Source organism: Homarus americanus, unplaced genomic scaffold (assembly GCF_018991925.1).
Source record: "Homarus americanus isolate GMGI-L3 unplaced genomic scaffold, GMGI_Hamer_2.0 scaffold34581, whole genome shotgun sequence".
NCBI classification, from domain to species: Eukaryota; Metazoa; Arthropoda; class Malacostraca; order Decapoda; family Nephropidae; genus Homarus; species Homarus americanus.
Window position 1 is genome coordinate 769269 of NW_024719123.1, and position 14995 is coordinate 784263.

General features: G+C 41.6%; 3 protein-coding genes across 3 annotated transcripts in view; 2 read left to right on the forward strand and 1 right to left on the reverse strand.

Annotated features, from left to right (window-relative positions):
- LOC121859937 (heterogeneous nuclear ribonucleoprotein K-like) overlaps nt 1-6378 on the forward strand; it is a 113825-nt gene extending 107447 nt beyond the window's left edge. The window contains 2 exon segments of the mRNA XM_042356899.1: nt 3443-3502; nt 3605-6378. Coding sequence (XP_042212833.1) covers nt 3443-3502; nt 3605-3644 — 100 coding nt within the window. The 3' untranslated portion in view covers nt 3645-6378.
- Nucleotides 6379-11571: 5193 nt separating this feature from the next.
- Nucleotides 11572-12042, reverse strand: LOC121859923 (proline-rich protein 2-like). Its single transcript, XM_042356881.1, has one exon. The coding sequence runs from the start codon at nt 12040-12042 to the stop codon at nt 11572-11574; it is 471 nt and encodes a 156-aa protein (XP_042212815.1).
- A 1492-nt stretch (nt 12043-13534) lies between these two features.
- LOC121859924 (basic salivary proline-rich protein 2-like) lies at nt 13535-14707 on the forward strand. Its single transcript, XM_042356883.1, has one exon. It carries the CDS (start codon nt 13535-13537, stop codon nt 14705-14707), a length of 1173 nt encoding a protein of 390 aa, XP_042212817.1.
- Nucleotides 14708-14995: the final 288 nt, after the last annotated feature.

Consider the following 14995-nt stretch of genomic DNA (forward strand, 5'->3'; position numbering starts at 1 on the left):
AAAATATGTATGATGTTGACTTACAAAGTAATGCAATACAATAATGCATGTTAGTAGTGTTCTTCCTACTGCAAGAGTTAAAGTGATGAACCCAATCATTGTCTTATTTATGATAGAACAGTATGTTAACTTGCTGACCTCAGCATAAGTACAGTATTATGATCATCTGGTGTTTTGGTGGTATTATATTGGTCTCCATGATGATTCAATGCACCACAGTAAGTGTTGGAAAATAAGCTAATTTGATTAGATTACAGCAGTACAGTATATGCATAAGTTTAGATTCAACACATCCTAAAGTTTGGTCACTATTTTTAGTGATCAAATTTCCTCTAATACTGTACTCTGATATTCACTCAGTTATGTTAAATAAACCTTTAGGAGAAATTACTGGAACTTTTACAGTTTAAATTTTACATTAGATATAAAAGGCAATACAGTACTGTAGTTATAATCTTAAAAAATACAAAAAATAAAATAAGACTGACTGCAAATTTGATACTGTACATATATTGTTGAGCTTGTAAAGCTAGTGAATGCAATGGAAAGGTGATATTCTTACCCTCATATTTAGAGCAGAGTAGAAGGATGGACACTTGACTCTTTTCTTTAATTCTTGGGATATTGTATGTGACAGCTTCTTTGTTTGAACTGTTGTGGTTTTGAATCCCTAGGTTGTGTTTCATAGTGCAAGCTTACCACATGTTTTCTTCTGTAGGTTTTACTGGAACGAAGTTTTGTAAAGTGTACAGTCATATCTGAGAGTAGGTTTATGGAACCTGTTGTATTGATGTTATCACTGAGGTTCAAGAGAAGGATCATTAACAGTTGATGTGCAAGGATATTTCTTTAAACTCCAGAACATGAACCAAAAATTAACCTAACACCTCAACCATTTTTCCATGTATATTCTTGGGAAATATATATAAAGCCAATGATTTTTGCGAAAACAGCTTACTCACTATGGACAGAATATCATAGCAATTGTTTAGTTCCAAATAAGTTAATGGAAATAGACTAAAGAGATTTTAGTGATGTTCAGTTCTTATAAAAATAGAGCAGTACAAGAGTTTATAGATATCTGATCATTCCCAGAGCCTTGCACAACAACTTGTTAAACACATAATTTAATGTGTAATTTAAGGGTTTCTGCTTCAGCCTAAGGTTTATCTTCATTCCTGATCTGTAATAGAAGTAAATTAAATTCTTCTGGCTATACCTCTACCTAACATCATGAGATCTCACCATCAAACAGGTGTATAATTTGTTTGATGCTATACTGTTATCACAGCTTCAACCTACTTTTTAGTGATTTTTAGTGAACTATGCTACTGACATTTTATATTAGTTTTCTACCAGTTGATAGACATAATGTTGAAAGGGAAAACATATTCGTGAACACACTCATCTTTTTCATTACTGTACTCTGTACTTGCGATTGCTGATTATTGATTATATATAAAGGATATACAGTATAACTATTCGCTATTTTGATATAATTCGCTCATTTTGTTTGCAGTTTTTAACAAATTAATGCTGCATGGTAATGGTAATAGACTGGTAATGGTAAAAGTCGTTGGTGGCATGTGACCAGATAATATATGCAGCACGTGGTGTTGACCCTGTGATTTAGGGAGGAAGATAGCGTAGAGCTTTTAGTGCAGAGGTTAAGATGCATTGGTAGTGTGTCAGCCTCTGAAAATGTCAGCAACATTGACATTTTTGTTGTTGACTTTGGTAATTATACAAGTGTAAATTGAATATGTTTTCCTTTTGGTTAGGAACTTGAGACGTTGTTTTCTCATAAGACAGTTTCTTCTGTAAGCATAAAGCTACCAGTATCTTAAATTTCTGAATGCAATATTAACCTTCATGGGCAGTACCTTTGCTTGTTGTTTTGGCCAGGATTATAACTTTGCAACCCATCTGAACAAGACAAAGCCTTGCGTCTTTTTTCATAGAAGTATCACCATACAAAGTAGTGAAAAACAGCCTAGATATTAATACAATATGTGGGTTTAAAGTAAGGGTTGGTATTCCCCCTCAAACTGATGGTACAGCTACAGTGTGGATGTGGTTCATTGAAGGTTTGTGTGAATCAGATCAGCTACTTATATTAACAAGTCTCCCCATCATTTTCCAAGTGAACTAATGTATGTTACTCCTGTATTTGGCTATGCTGGTTGCATTATTTTTGGTGGTGCTATACTAACCCCTAATTGAGTTAGCAACTAACAACGCTCAACTAACAAGTGCACTCAACTAACAGCAGGCTTATGTGGTGTGGAAGACTAGTGATTTTGTTGTTTGGTGCTGGATAACAAGAAATCACTAATCCTCCTACTGCATCAGTCAATAACCTGCATGGTGGTGGTGGTGGTTCTGCTAATGCTACTTCTGCTACTGCTGCTGCTACTGCTACTGTTGCTACTGCTGCTGCTCATGAGTGCAGCTCACACTACTGAATTCCTGCTTAAACTTGGAGTGGGCTATCTGGAATAACAAACCCAAAATAAGCAGGTTGTTAACAGTATCATAGTAGGAAATAATAGCTGACAAAAATATTGAACACCATGTCTCCATATATGTAACTAATATACAGGTACTGTATAGCACAGTAGATAAAACAACTATCTGTGCATACTTTGTGGGAAGCAATACGAGACCATGGACGGTAAATTTTGGTACATGAGGGCTGTCACTAGTCACACGTAAAATTTTGGAGCATATCGACCCCCACCTGCACAGATAGTTGTTTTAGCTACTGTACATACATACATTCACTATATCTTATCTTAAATAAATTTCTGCTGTGGACAGGGTTTCAGGGTGTCTCTTGTAGTTATTTGTGGTATCTCCTCTTGAGCTATTTCAGACAAGATACTGTACTGTAATATGAAATGTATTCTGCATTAATCTTTAGTAACTGTAATATTAGTGAATACAGTAAATCAATTTAGATTGGATTTATTAGACTTTCTTCTTAAGAATTATACAGCAAGTCACCATTTTTGTTTTATACAAATATTTAAATTTGTTATCCAGTATATATTTTGAAAACTTGACAACTATTAGTGTCCAGAATTTGAAATAAAAAAGTCTCAAATCAGAAAGTAAAATTTTGTGTGTGTGTTTACAAATGATGTACAGTAAAATTTTCTAACCAGATCACAAACTATTCCCTTTTTTCCCTCCCAAAAAGGAAATTTACACTTGGTTTAATGAAGATGCTTTTTTAATTTTCCCTCCACCTTTATTTTATAAGTAGATCCTGGTGCACATATGCATTATGGAAGTACAGTACTCAACCAGTACTATTTATTCAGAGTAAATATGAACAGTCCTTCCTATTTTTGGAGGACTTTCTCGTTTGTTTTTGTCCGCCACATTATGCATGTTTGCATCTTATGTTACTTTTTATATTTTTATTTCATCCCACCAGTGTGCGCGAGTATGGAGGACAGCACGACTACAGGCCAGACTTTGATCATGATCAGACTAGGTAACAATAACTACATTATCTAAATATTTTATCAAAGATCATCATAGTGCCAGGTGGTACCGGAACCCCATTTATTTACATTGACACCTTTTGTCTTGACAGCGTGCGCGAGTACGGAGGTCAAACGGGCCGCAGATATTGAGCACCAGCAACAAGTCCAGCCATCATCAGATTCTCAAGTTGATGAAGCAGACACAACACTACCACACATGCAACAAGGCTAAAATTGTAGACTTTAAGGACTAATTTGGAAGAGAAGTTGTTACACAAGTGATGTAGAATGTATATTGTAGGATTAAGGAGCCTCTCGTAATAATGATGCTCATGACGTAGAACTTTAGCTGATTGCCGCTAAAGTGTTGGGCTTGTCGTCGTCGTACGCTGCCGAGCTGGACCGGAAGTTAAATGTCATCTGTTATAGAAGTACTACATCTCTTGTAAATGCTAATTAATGTTTTTGATGGGGATTATAAACAATGCTCGGGAGTATTCCTTGTAGCACAAAGGGAGTCTGCATTGATAGGGCATACATGTTTCAGTGATGGCATGGGTCAGCAAACCTGTTAAAGAGCACTGTTGGTGGAATGACCTCACAGGTGACGACTAGGATTCCATCCAATATTTTGAAGTAACTGTTAATCAAAAGCATAACCTGTATAGTTTTTTACTTCAAGCCAGAGTGTTTCAGTTGATGATCATACCAGACTTGCATACTTTGATTTCCTTCTGCTTAAAATCACCACCTAATATGATAGTAGATTCTCCACTTTAAACTTGCCATTTGGAAAGAAATGATATCTATGGAAGGGGAAATTCGTCAATATTTAGACTTCGTCTTGGAAGCCTAACGTCCACTAATTAACTATGAATATTCAGGTATTTGACTAAATAAACTAGCTCCAAAGTAATCACTGATGTATTTTTGTACAATTTTATTGTCATAATATTTGTTTCATGTTATTCTACATATGGATTACTAATAAATGTTGTCATCTCACCCCCAAGTACTACTTCTACTATAATAATTTCTTAGATCCTTCTATTGCTCCTCTTAAGATGTCCCACTTAATGTAGGACAAACCATCTACCTTAACTATAAAGAACTATCCACAAGATTTAGCCTCCTAGATCAGCTTTTCCAGTTTCAACAGCCTCTAGCAGTCCAATCTCTCTCTCACACACTCTCTTTCTCTCTCTGTCAAAAAGCTTCTTTCTATGAGGGTTGTAGTCATATTTCCTGCCTTAACTCCTGTGCTAAGACCCTGACTGTTTCGGTGTTGTACTCTTTCACGTAGAGGCTATTCTGCCCTTTGCTTAGCTCTGTTTTTCTCTGTGGGACGTACTTGAGATGTTTACTTAGCCGAGTTTGGTTTGAGGAAGGTCCCTAACATGATTTTTTTTCCTTTGTATTAGCCATGTAGTAGAGATTGTATTTTATCCTTTGTCATGTAAACCACTTGTCATGTAGAGAAAATTTAGGAATATTTTAAGAGGAGAGGTTGTATGCACTGGTCCTAGGATGTATTTAGTGAAAGGCATTGCTGAGATCAATCACAGTTAAGTTAACATCTAAGTTACTTCCCTGTATGTTTGTATGTCTGTACCTGATAATTGAAGCCATTGTCCGTGTACAAAGGTATCGTTGTCACCACTAAAAGAAAGACAAAGGACACTCGCCAGAACTTTCTGTAACCCGAAGAGCCCCCCCCCCCCACACACACATCTGGGATTAACAGTGCCCTTTTCCCACACTTTTCACGTCTTGTTTACCTTCTTGACATTGTACTTTGTCAAGAAAAAGAAATGCTCCTAATGAATAGAAATTGATTGCCAAAATCTGCTTGGAAATAGTTTGTATTTGTGTTCTGCTTTGGTTTGAATCAACTTAGGTTTACAAACCTATGATAAACGTTCATAAAGTGTGATTTGGCTACTTGTGTTTTGAGAAAGAGTTTATTGCAGTCATCCCTGCTTTTGTAGGTCAAGTAGACATTCCATGCAGCCCAGTTTTGTTATAAATGGCCATTATTTTTCTTATTGAATCTGCCAAAGCCTGCCACTCAATGCAAGAGAGATGTTGGGTAACATATGGTGGGTCTTTTGTTTGTGAGGCCCAAACAGGATTTTTTGTTAAAAGTTTTATACAGTACTATGATTTGTAATAATGAATTATTTTCTTATTCCCGCCATGTAGTACCTCTTGGCAGTGCTCCAGTGGGAATTAATTGGGTTTCACTTTCATTTTGTGCAGTTTGGAGCAAGCTTTTCCCTATAACGTAAGAAAGAGCCTTAACTCAACTCTTATAGGAACTAGGTACTCAGTCCCCATTGCCTGCATACATTAGTATTTGAAGTTATTACCTCGTATAGAGTTTATGTCCAGTGGTATCTAGAACTTCTAACAAGAAACACTATTTGCTCCTCAGGGGATCACATTTAACTATGCATCAACTGGCCCAAGAGGAAATAACTCATGTGGAAGGCCATTTATATGCACTAGACCACTACAAACATGAGTTGTCACCTTCCTAGTGAACTTTGATGACATCTATACACACATAGTTCTTCCGTTGTAGTGAAACTTTTATGCAAAGACAAGAAGTCTTTTCATTACTTTTGATTTCACATGTCCAGAAAATGGCTATGATGGTATGGAACATTAAATCTGGTAGTCTAAGATGTGCCTACGGTCCCCTGAATAGCAAGTATTGTCCTGCAATTTGACTGGATGTTCACATATAAGAGATTTGATTTATACATAAGGACCAGACACTGTTACTTGTGTCCATAGTTTAAAACTCTTGAAGCCATCCATTTTGTAATGTGATTAATGTATTTTGCATTCATATAAAGGAATAAATACCAGAAGAAATTAACGTGTTTTTCCTTCCTACCCTGTAAGTGATTTCTTTGTAAAGAGAATTATTTTTTATCAAGAGCAGTGTATTTTTTAAAAGTATACTAATTGCTATGTAATGCCTTGATAAATAGCTTGTCTGATAAGTTATTTGCTCGTGGATCTTGCATGATTAATACCCAGTAGACTGCAAGACGGCCATTATACTGTGGCAGAAGGCAATTACGCTGTCCAGAACCTTCCGTATGGATGCATGAGGAAAGTAATCACATCATTTGGGTGTTTATGGCAGAATAATATACACAGCTTTTAACTTGAGCTTATTGAATAACTGTGTAAATATGATGTCGTGTTTGCAGATTAGAGTGAGCATTATCGAATCGGTGAAGGTGCAGGTTGGTAAACTGGTAATGGCACCTTGTCAAGTCTCATTTAATTGCCAATTTTGCTTTCTTCAGGTCATATTCTGTGCCTAACATTACTCCAACCAGAACACATCATACATGAAATGTGCAGAATGTTTCTCACTGTTTTGGAGCAGATTCTGGTCATCACGGCAATGGACAAACAAACCATTGATTATTAGAAATGTACATAATTACCATAGTCATCACAAAGTGAATCCTATATATGTTATCTACATTATGTTTAATAATAGTTAGTGGTAATTGTAAAACATTAAGCCTTACGACCTCTCCCCTCATGACCTTTGAATTGCACAAAGTAGAATGGTTGATGATGGGTCACTTGTATTAAATTACTGAGGTAACAGTCTTGTTAGACTTCTCTGAACACAAGTTTAATAATATAGCTTCCCTTACCCCTTATAAATTGTTGTTACTGTATTAATGCCTAAGAAACTACAATAAAATTCATAAAATTTAATAACTTTTAATCCCTCCCTCCTTACTCCAGCAAAATTTAACCATGTGTTTACTGCATATTTAATGTTATAAGATGAACTATCCCAATACTGTACTGTCTACATTTACACCAGTTACACTTGCTGGCATGGCACATGTTCACACATTATACACTTCGTCAAACATCAGTACTCATTTTTTTTTCAAGAAAAATAGTATTCACATTGTTTTTTTTCAGATAAAGTTACATAAATCTGAGGATTTTTTTTTTAGTAGTACTGCTTGGTCATTAAATTTTGTCTCTATGGTACAGTACAATATTTCATTGTATTACTATACAGTATGTAAAGACTCTTTTTGTTGGTCTGAACCCCCAGAAGAGTGAGGGCTGACAGTAAATTCCTGCTATTGTATATTAATTTGATATATGGACATTCTTGAGCATGGCATCATTCATGAGTACAGTAATCCTAGATAGTCTTGAGTAACACAGAAAAGTTGATTTTTATATATAGTGGTATCTCATTCTTTGCATATGACATAGTTAAGATGTCAAGTATTATAAATAATTAAGAGTGGCACATATATCAAAAGCGAGCTAATGGACTCCTCAATTGAACTAGCCGTCTAACACCTTTTGTATGGTACCACCTCAGCTAACTAAAAACGTGTAGCGTTAGCCAAAAAATTAGTGACGTCCCCGTAGTGAATTAGTTGATAATAATTTTGAAGGGTGTGGCTGTATGATATAGTGATACAGCACCAAGAACCCAAGCAATTTGCTGGTAAAGGCTACTTATAGATGTGACTAAAGAATGATGGATTAAACGACTGAGTAGCAGAGGGGAAAAGTACAGTACTGTACAGGGGGTCTTCATTATACACTGGGGATGTGTTCCTGAGAAATGTGACTTGCATGAAACATTTTATAATGTGGAATTTTTCCCCATAAGAATTAATGTACAGTACAGTAAGTTCTCACTTAACGTCGGGGTTGTTTCTGAAAATGCGACGTTATACGAAACAACATTAAGCAGATCAATTTTCCCCCATAAGAAATGGATAAAATAAGGGAGTTACGTTCCCCAGCCTCCCTTTGTCCCATGAAAAACATTACATATACGTACAGGAAATCATTGCCATTTCTTTATAAAATAGGTGTTGATTGTATGTAGAAGTCCGTGTGCTTTATTGGGCTAATGAAATATATAATATATATATACTGTATATATATATATATATATATATATATATATATATATATATATATATATATATATATATATATATATATATATATATATATATATATATATATATATATATATATATATACAGTATATATATATATATATATATATATATATATATATATATATATATATATATATATATATATATATATATATATATATATATATATATATATATATATATATATATATATATATATATATATATATATATATATAGTTTGTATTGGTACTCACCGATGGGTGGAGGTAGTAGAGCGAGTGGGTAGTGGAGCGAAGGAGGAGGATGGCAGGAGCGGAGGAGGAGGGTGGGAGCGGAGGAGGAGGGTGTCAAGTGGTCTTTTGCCGCTTTAAAACCTGGCTCTCTTTTCTCCTCCTTGGAGATATACAGTAGGTCCTCTCAGGCATCCTCTTGCTTTGATGAGTAGCCTCCTTCCTGGATAATCCGTTTGAATTCTGGTGGGAATTTCTCGGTAGCAACCTTATCTGAACTCGCAGCTTCACCAGTCATCTTAATATTGTGGAAGTTATACCTGCGTTTAAATCGTTGAAACCGGCCACAGCTGGCCGTAAAGGTTTCTTCCTTCGATCCTTCACCCTCTTCTTCCTTTATGTCATCAAACAAGGATCGGGCCTTATGCTGGATAACCATAAGGCTCAAAGGCGCATTGCGTTGATTCTGGTCCTCCTTCCATATAGCCAGCATCTTTTCCAATTTTTCTATCACCGCTTCTAGTACGAGTTGTTTTTTGTTGCACTGAGAGTAGTACCACTTCCAACCCTAATCATAATCTTGTCAGCGTTGGTCCTGATAGTACACACCTTTGTGGGGGTTAGACCAAGCACAGTGGCTATGTCCACAGCATGTTCCCATTTTTCAAATCTTACATTGCCTCTTCACTAAACTAGCATCAGTAGCACTTGATGGGAGCTTGGTAGCCATTTCAAATGGTTATAGTACAGTTTTAGAGCAAAAGCACTTAAGCACACACGAATGATGTGAAGTTGTAACAGATACTGGCTTGGCGTCGCTTGGGGATGCAGTCACGTTCTGCGAGTGAGGGCAGCGCGCCGAGCCGAGAGAGCATATATGCACGTTTAGGCAAGAGCGGGTGATGCGCTGTAGAAAGTAATCCGTGACCACACAAAACGAAGTAGTGTTGGATCACTGGGATGGTAAACGAATTTTTGGTCTCTAAAGCCTAGCGACGTAGTACTGAAACGTTAAGCAGGACAACGTTATATGAGGATGCACTGTACTGTACTGTACTATAATTGGTGGTGAAATATATGCGATCCAACTTACAAGTAACCCTTGAGATATGAAAATTTCCGTATATGAATTTCATAAATTTTGGTTATTAAAGCGTCCCCCGCTTATGCGAATTTGGGTCCGAGCAAAAATTTAAAATTTTGCATGCTGGGAGTCAGCTGGTGCGGCCATCTTAAAGAGAGATGCGCAGAGTAAGGGCCTTACTCAGCCAACCCCTGCTCATCCCCTTGTGGTGGAGAGCTCAGACTGCCCTCCCATACCAAAGTTATACAGTATAGTATTTTCTTGATTTTTTTTATGCGTTAGATAGACAGCAAGTGTGCAGATTGAGGAAGGGGCAGTCAGTGGAGCAGTGAGGGAGGTTTAGTGTTGGTGATATCCTACCCCTACTGGGTCAAGCTGTGAGTTGCGTTATTGTTATTCTCGTATTTTTGGGTAGATACAGTATACAAAATAATTTTTTTTATTACTGCAGGTAGTAGATAGTAGGCAGCTGTCAAACAGGGAAGTACTGTACTACCGCCTGAAAAGATATTGGAAGCATATTGTCTAATTGTTATATATTACTGTACAAATAATTGTATAAAGGAATAATATATTATTATTACAGCAACAACTGTATTATTTACTTTAAATGTTGATTGTTTATATGTAGACTCACTGTAGGGAGGTGGATTTATATGGAGACTCACTGCAAAGGAAGCAGGAAATTAACATGGGATTTAGAAGACTGTGCCTCAATCTCTCCTACATAAATAGCCTGAAGAAATGAAGACACCACAGAATTTGGCGACGACGATGGAATTGCTTTGTACAGTAAGGCTTACAGTATTACCAGAGTCACTTTAGAAGAGTAAATTAAAGTATAAAGGAGAGAAGGGTGAGTTAGAAGAATCAGCCTGATTCAAAACATTTGTGCCACCCCAAAATGGCAGTTCAGGGCTTGCTTGGCCATATTGATTCTTTTGATCCTTCCACAGAAAATTTCACTAGTTACATTGAGAGACTAGAGCAATATTTCTGTGCAAATGAGATTAGCACTTATCCAGTTGATGCCAATGATGCCACAATTCAGGCTGCTAGTAAAAGAAAAGTTGCTGTCCTGATACCTGTCCTGGGTAAGAGTACCTACAAATTACTACACGATTTATGCAGTCCAAAGTTACCCAAGGAACAGACTTTTGATGAACTAATTAAATTACTGACAGACCACTACAAGCTGAAACTTTTGAATTCCACAGATGCATTCAAGAAATAAATGAGTCTATTGCAGATTACAGTGCTAGGCTAAGACACATGGCTGCAACATGTGATTTTGGCCAGTTCCTCACCAGATCATTGAGGGATCAGTTTGTAAGTGGGATCCACAGTGCTGAGACCCAAAAGAAGCTGATTATCACCGAAAGATCTTTTGAAGAATGTCTGCAAATAGCCCAAGCTCATGAGGTTGCTGCCATTGAGACGCAGCAGTTCTGGAATCAAAATGCGCCTGTTCACCGAGTTCAAGCTGCAGATAGTGATGAAGAAGTTTCGGTGCATCAAGTCCAGCGTTCAAGAAAGTCACCACAGCCAGTGTGCAAGGCAAGGGCCATGCCCAAGCAGTATAACCACTCCACTGCTAGGGAAGGAAATTCTTCAGGTCAAGCCTTCTACACATACAAATGCTTCTCTTCCTCAAAACCCGGGCATCAGAGAGGAAATTGCCGGTTCCGTGACTATGTGTGTAACAAGTGCAACACCAAGGGACACATCGCTGGCGATCCCTGGTGGTCCCTGAAGATCCCTGGTGATTGCAGAAGGTCCCCAGTGATTCCTGAACATACCTAGTGTTCCGTTGTGGTCTCTGTTGGTCCTCCGTGGTCTCTCGTGGTCTCTTGTGGTCTCTGGTGGTTCTCCGTGGTCCCTGGTGGTCCCTTGTGGTCTCGGGTGTGTTCCTCCGTGGTCCCTTGTGGTCCCTCGTGATTTCTGGTCGTCGTCCGTGGTCTCTGGTGGTCCTCTGTGGTCCTAGTTGGTCCCTCGCTGCCTATGGTGGTCCTCTGTGGTCCCTTGTGGGGACCCTCGTGGTCCATCGTAATCTCTGGTGGTCCTCTGTGGTCTCTGGTGGTCCTACTTGGTCCATGGTGGTCCTTCGTTGTCTTTGATGGTCCACCGTGGTCCCTGGTGGTCCCTAGTGCTCTTTGGTGTGGTCCTCCGTGGTTCCTCGTGGTCCCTCGTGATCTCTGGTAGTCCCCCATGGTCTCTGGTGGTCCTCCATGGTCCCTGGTGGTCCCTCGTGGTCTCTGGTGGTCCCTCATGGTCCCTCATGATCCCTCGTGGTCTTGGGTGTGGTTCCCCGTTGTCTCTGGTGGTCCTCCGTGGTCCCTGGCGGTCCCTGGTAGTTCCTGAAGTTCTCTGGGGGTCCTGGTGGTCTCTGAAGGTCCCTGGTGGTCCCTGAAGTTCTCTGGGGGTCCTAGTGGTTCCTGAAGATTCCTGGTGGTTGCTGAAGGTCTCCGGTGGTCCCTAAATATCTCTGCAGTCCTTGGTGGTCCTTGAAGGTCTCCTGTGGTCTCTGATGGTTTCCAGTGGTCTCTGGTGGTCCCCAGTGGTTCGTAGTGGTCCCAGATTATCCCTCGTGGTTCCTGTTAGTTCTGCATAGTAGAGTGTTGTGAGTGTGGTAACTCCGAGACACTTTATACATGAGTGAAGAAAACCCAAAGGAAAATAGTAATCAATAGAACTTTAACATTCACTTTTATTAACTATATTTTGACGTTATAATGACCCTTGAAGTGTAAGTATTGACTATACACTCGATACTGAACCACGGTGTAAGGGAAGTGTCTCGAAATTCAGAACTCCCTCACCTCTTGACTTGATACGGAATGAATAATGCAAAGGAGACTATCAGGAACATCTAATATTACCCACTATCTCGCCTCTCAGTCTGGCCAGCGTCGATCTTCATCTCTCGTCACATAACTCAGCCATTCCACAGGATCGCTCGTGTCGTATTTAAAGTGTTTCGTTTTGGAAAACAATGGTCGTTTCGTGCACAGGTGTAAGAATCCTTTGAGTATAACATGTTAACAGGTGTGGAATAGTGAACACTGAATTAATCATTTGTACCTGGACACAGAGCCTGTACTTTTAAAAGCTCTTCCAATTTTGTTTTATGAATTTCCAAAGTTAGTGTGGCATTAATTAGATGTAAAATGCTTGTAGTGCAGAGGCGTTGTTCATTACGTATTTAAATATGCCTAAGAGATGCAAAAAAGAACATGGTTAGCGAACAATTTTATTTTGCGGGCTGAGGGTACAAGAAAAAAAAAATACATTTCATAAAAAGTAAAATATTGTATAATGATTTTTTGGTGCTTCATTGTTGATGTGTTAAAGAGAGTCTACCGCTTCTGCCATAACACAGATGACTGAAGACTGGACATAGCTGCGTCATCGAAGAGATCTTCGTACACTTTTGTGGTGATCTGTAACTTGAATGGATTCTTCAAAAAAATAATCTCGTGTGGAAAAGTATTGTCAGTTAGTAAGTAAGTAAATAAAGAGGTAGAAAAGGTGTTGGGAACTGCCCCCTCTCTCTCAATCTTCCTTTCACTCACTCACTCACACTCTCTCCATCTCGCTCCCAACTGTCCTCCAAGTGATGAAGGCGCCCCCAGGGACCTTCCCAGGGGCGTCGGCGCCTCAAAGGTTCCAATCACGGGCGGCGACGCCCACAGGGGTCCTCCCAGTGGTGGTGACGCCCCCAGGAACCCTTCCAGGGGCGGCTTCGCCCCCAGGAACCCTCCCATGGAGGGCAGTGTTCCCATGGACCTTCCCAAGGATGGCGGCGCTCCCAGGGTCCCTCACACGGGCGTCGACGACAACAGGCGGCCTCTCAGGGGCGCCGACGCTCTCATGGGCACTCCCAGTGACATCGGCGCCCACATAGACCATCCCAGGGGCGGAGATGCCCCCAGGGTCTCTCCAGGAGCGGCGCCCCCAGGAGCCTCGTCAGGGGGCCTCCTCAGAGGCGGTGCCCCCAGGGACCTCCCAGGAGCGGTGCCCCATGGGTGGTGCCCCCAGGGGGGCCTCCCCAAGAGCGGTGACCTCAGATGGTCTCCCCAGGGCAGAGACCCCAGGTGCCTTCCCAGGGGCGGCTCCCCCAGAGGCGGTGACGCACCTAGCAGCCCTCCCATGGACAGGGACGACACCAGGGGCCTTCCCAGGGACAGCATCGCACCCAAGGGCCTTCCCAGGGACCGCGGTGCCCCAAGGGGCTCTGTCAGGTACAGTGGCGCCCCCAGGGGCTATCTAAAGGTTGGTGGCGCCCAAAGGAACCATGCCGGGGGCGGTGGCGCCCTCAGGGGCCCTTCTAGGGACGGTGGTGCCCCCAGAAGCCCTTCCAGGGACAGGACGCCCCCAGGGACCCTCCAGGGACCGCAGCACTCCCAGTGGCCCTCCCAGAGGCGGTGGTGCCCCCAGGGACAATGCCAGGAACAGGGGTGCACCCAGGGGCCATCCCAGAGACCATGCAGACCCCAGGGTCCCTCCAAGGGACATCGGCGTATACTGGGCCCTCCCAGGGACAGCGGCACTCCTAGAGGCCTTCATAGGGTCGGTGGCACCCCTAGGATCCCTGCCAGGGACGGCGGTGCTCCCAGAGGCTCTGTCAGGGGCGGTGGAGCCGCCAGGGGCCGTCCAAGACACCGGGAGCTCCAAGTGGCCCTCCCACAGAGAGCGACGCGCCCTGGGGCCCTCTCAGGGGCGGTGAAACCCCAAGGGGCGCTGCCAGAGCCAGGGACACCGCCAGGGGCCCTGTCAGGTGCCTCGATGCCCCCAGGGGCCCTTCTAAGGACAACGGCGCCCCAAGGAGCCCTTCCAGAGACCTCAGCCCATCAAGGGGCACTCCCAGTGACAGCAGCAGCCCCAGGTGCCCTCTCAGAGTCAATGGTGACCCCAGGGGTTCTCCATGGGCGGTGATGCCCCCAGGCCCCCCTAGAAGCCCTCCCAGGTTCAGCGCCACCCCCAGGGGTCCTACAAGAGACGTTGGAGCACCCAGGGGACCAGCCATGTCGTTGAAGACCCCAGGGGCTCTCCCAGTACAGCGGCTACTCCAGACACTCTGGCAGGGGCCCTCTCAAGGGCGGTGGCGCCCCCAGGGGCTCTCCCAGGAGCGTTGGCTCTTACACAGGCCCTCCCAGGGGCCATTTCAAAGGTGGTGGCGCCCCAAAGGGCAAGGCGCCCCCAAGGGCTCTTCTTAGGGTTGGC

Coding starts and splice junctions, on each gene's coding strand:
- LOC121859923 (XM_042356881.1), bottom strand. CDS start 12,042: ATGAGGGACCACCAGAGACCACGAGGGACCACCAGGGACCATGGAGGA.
- LOC121859924 (XM_042356883.1), top strand. CDS start 13,535: ATGGAGGGCAGTGTTCCCATGGACCTTCCCAAGGATGGCGGCGCTCCC.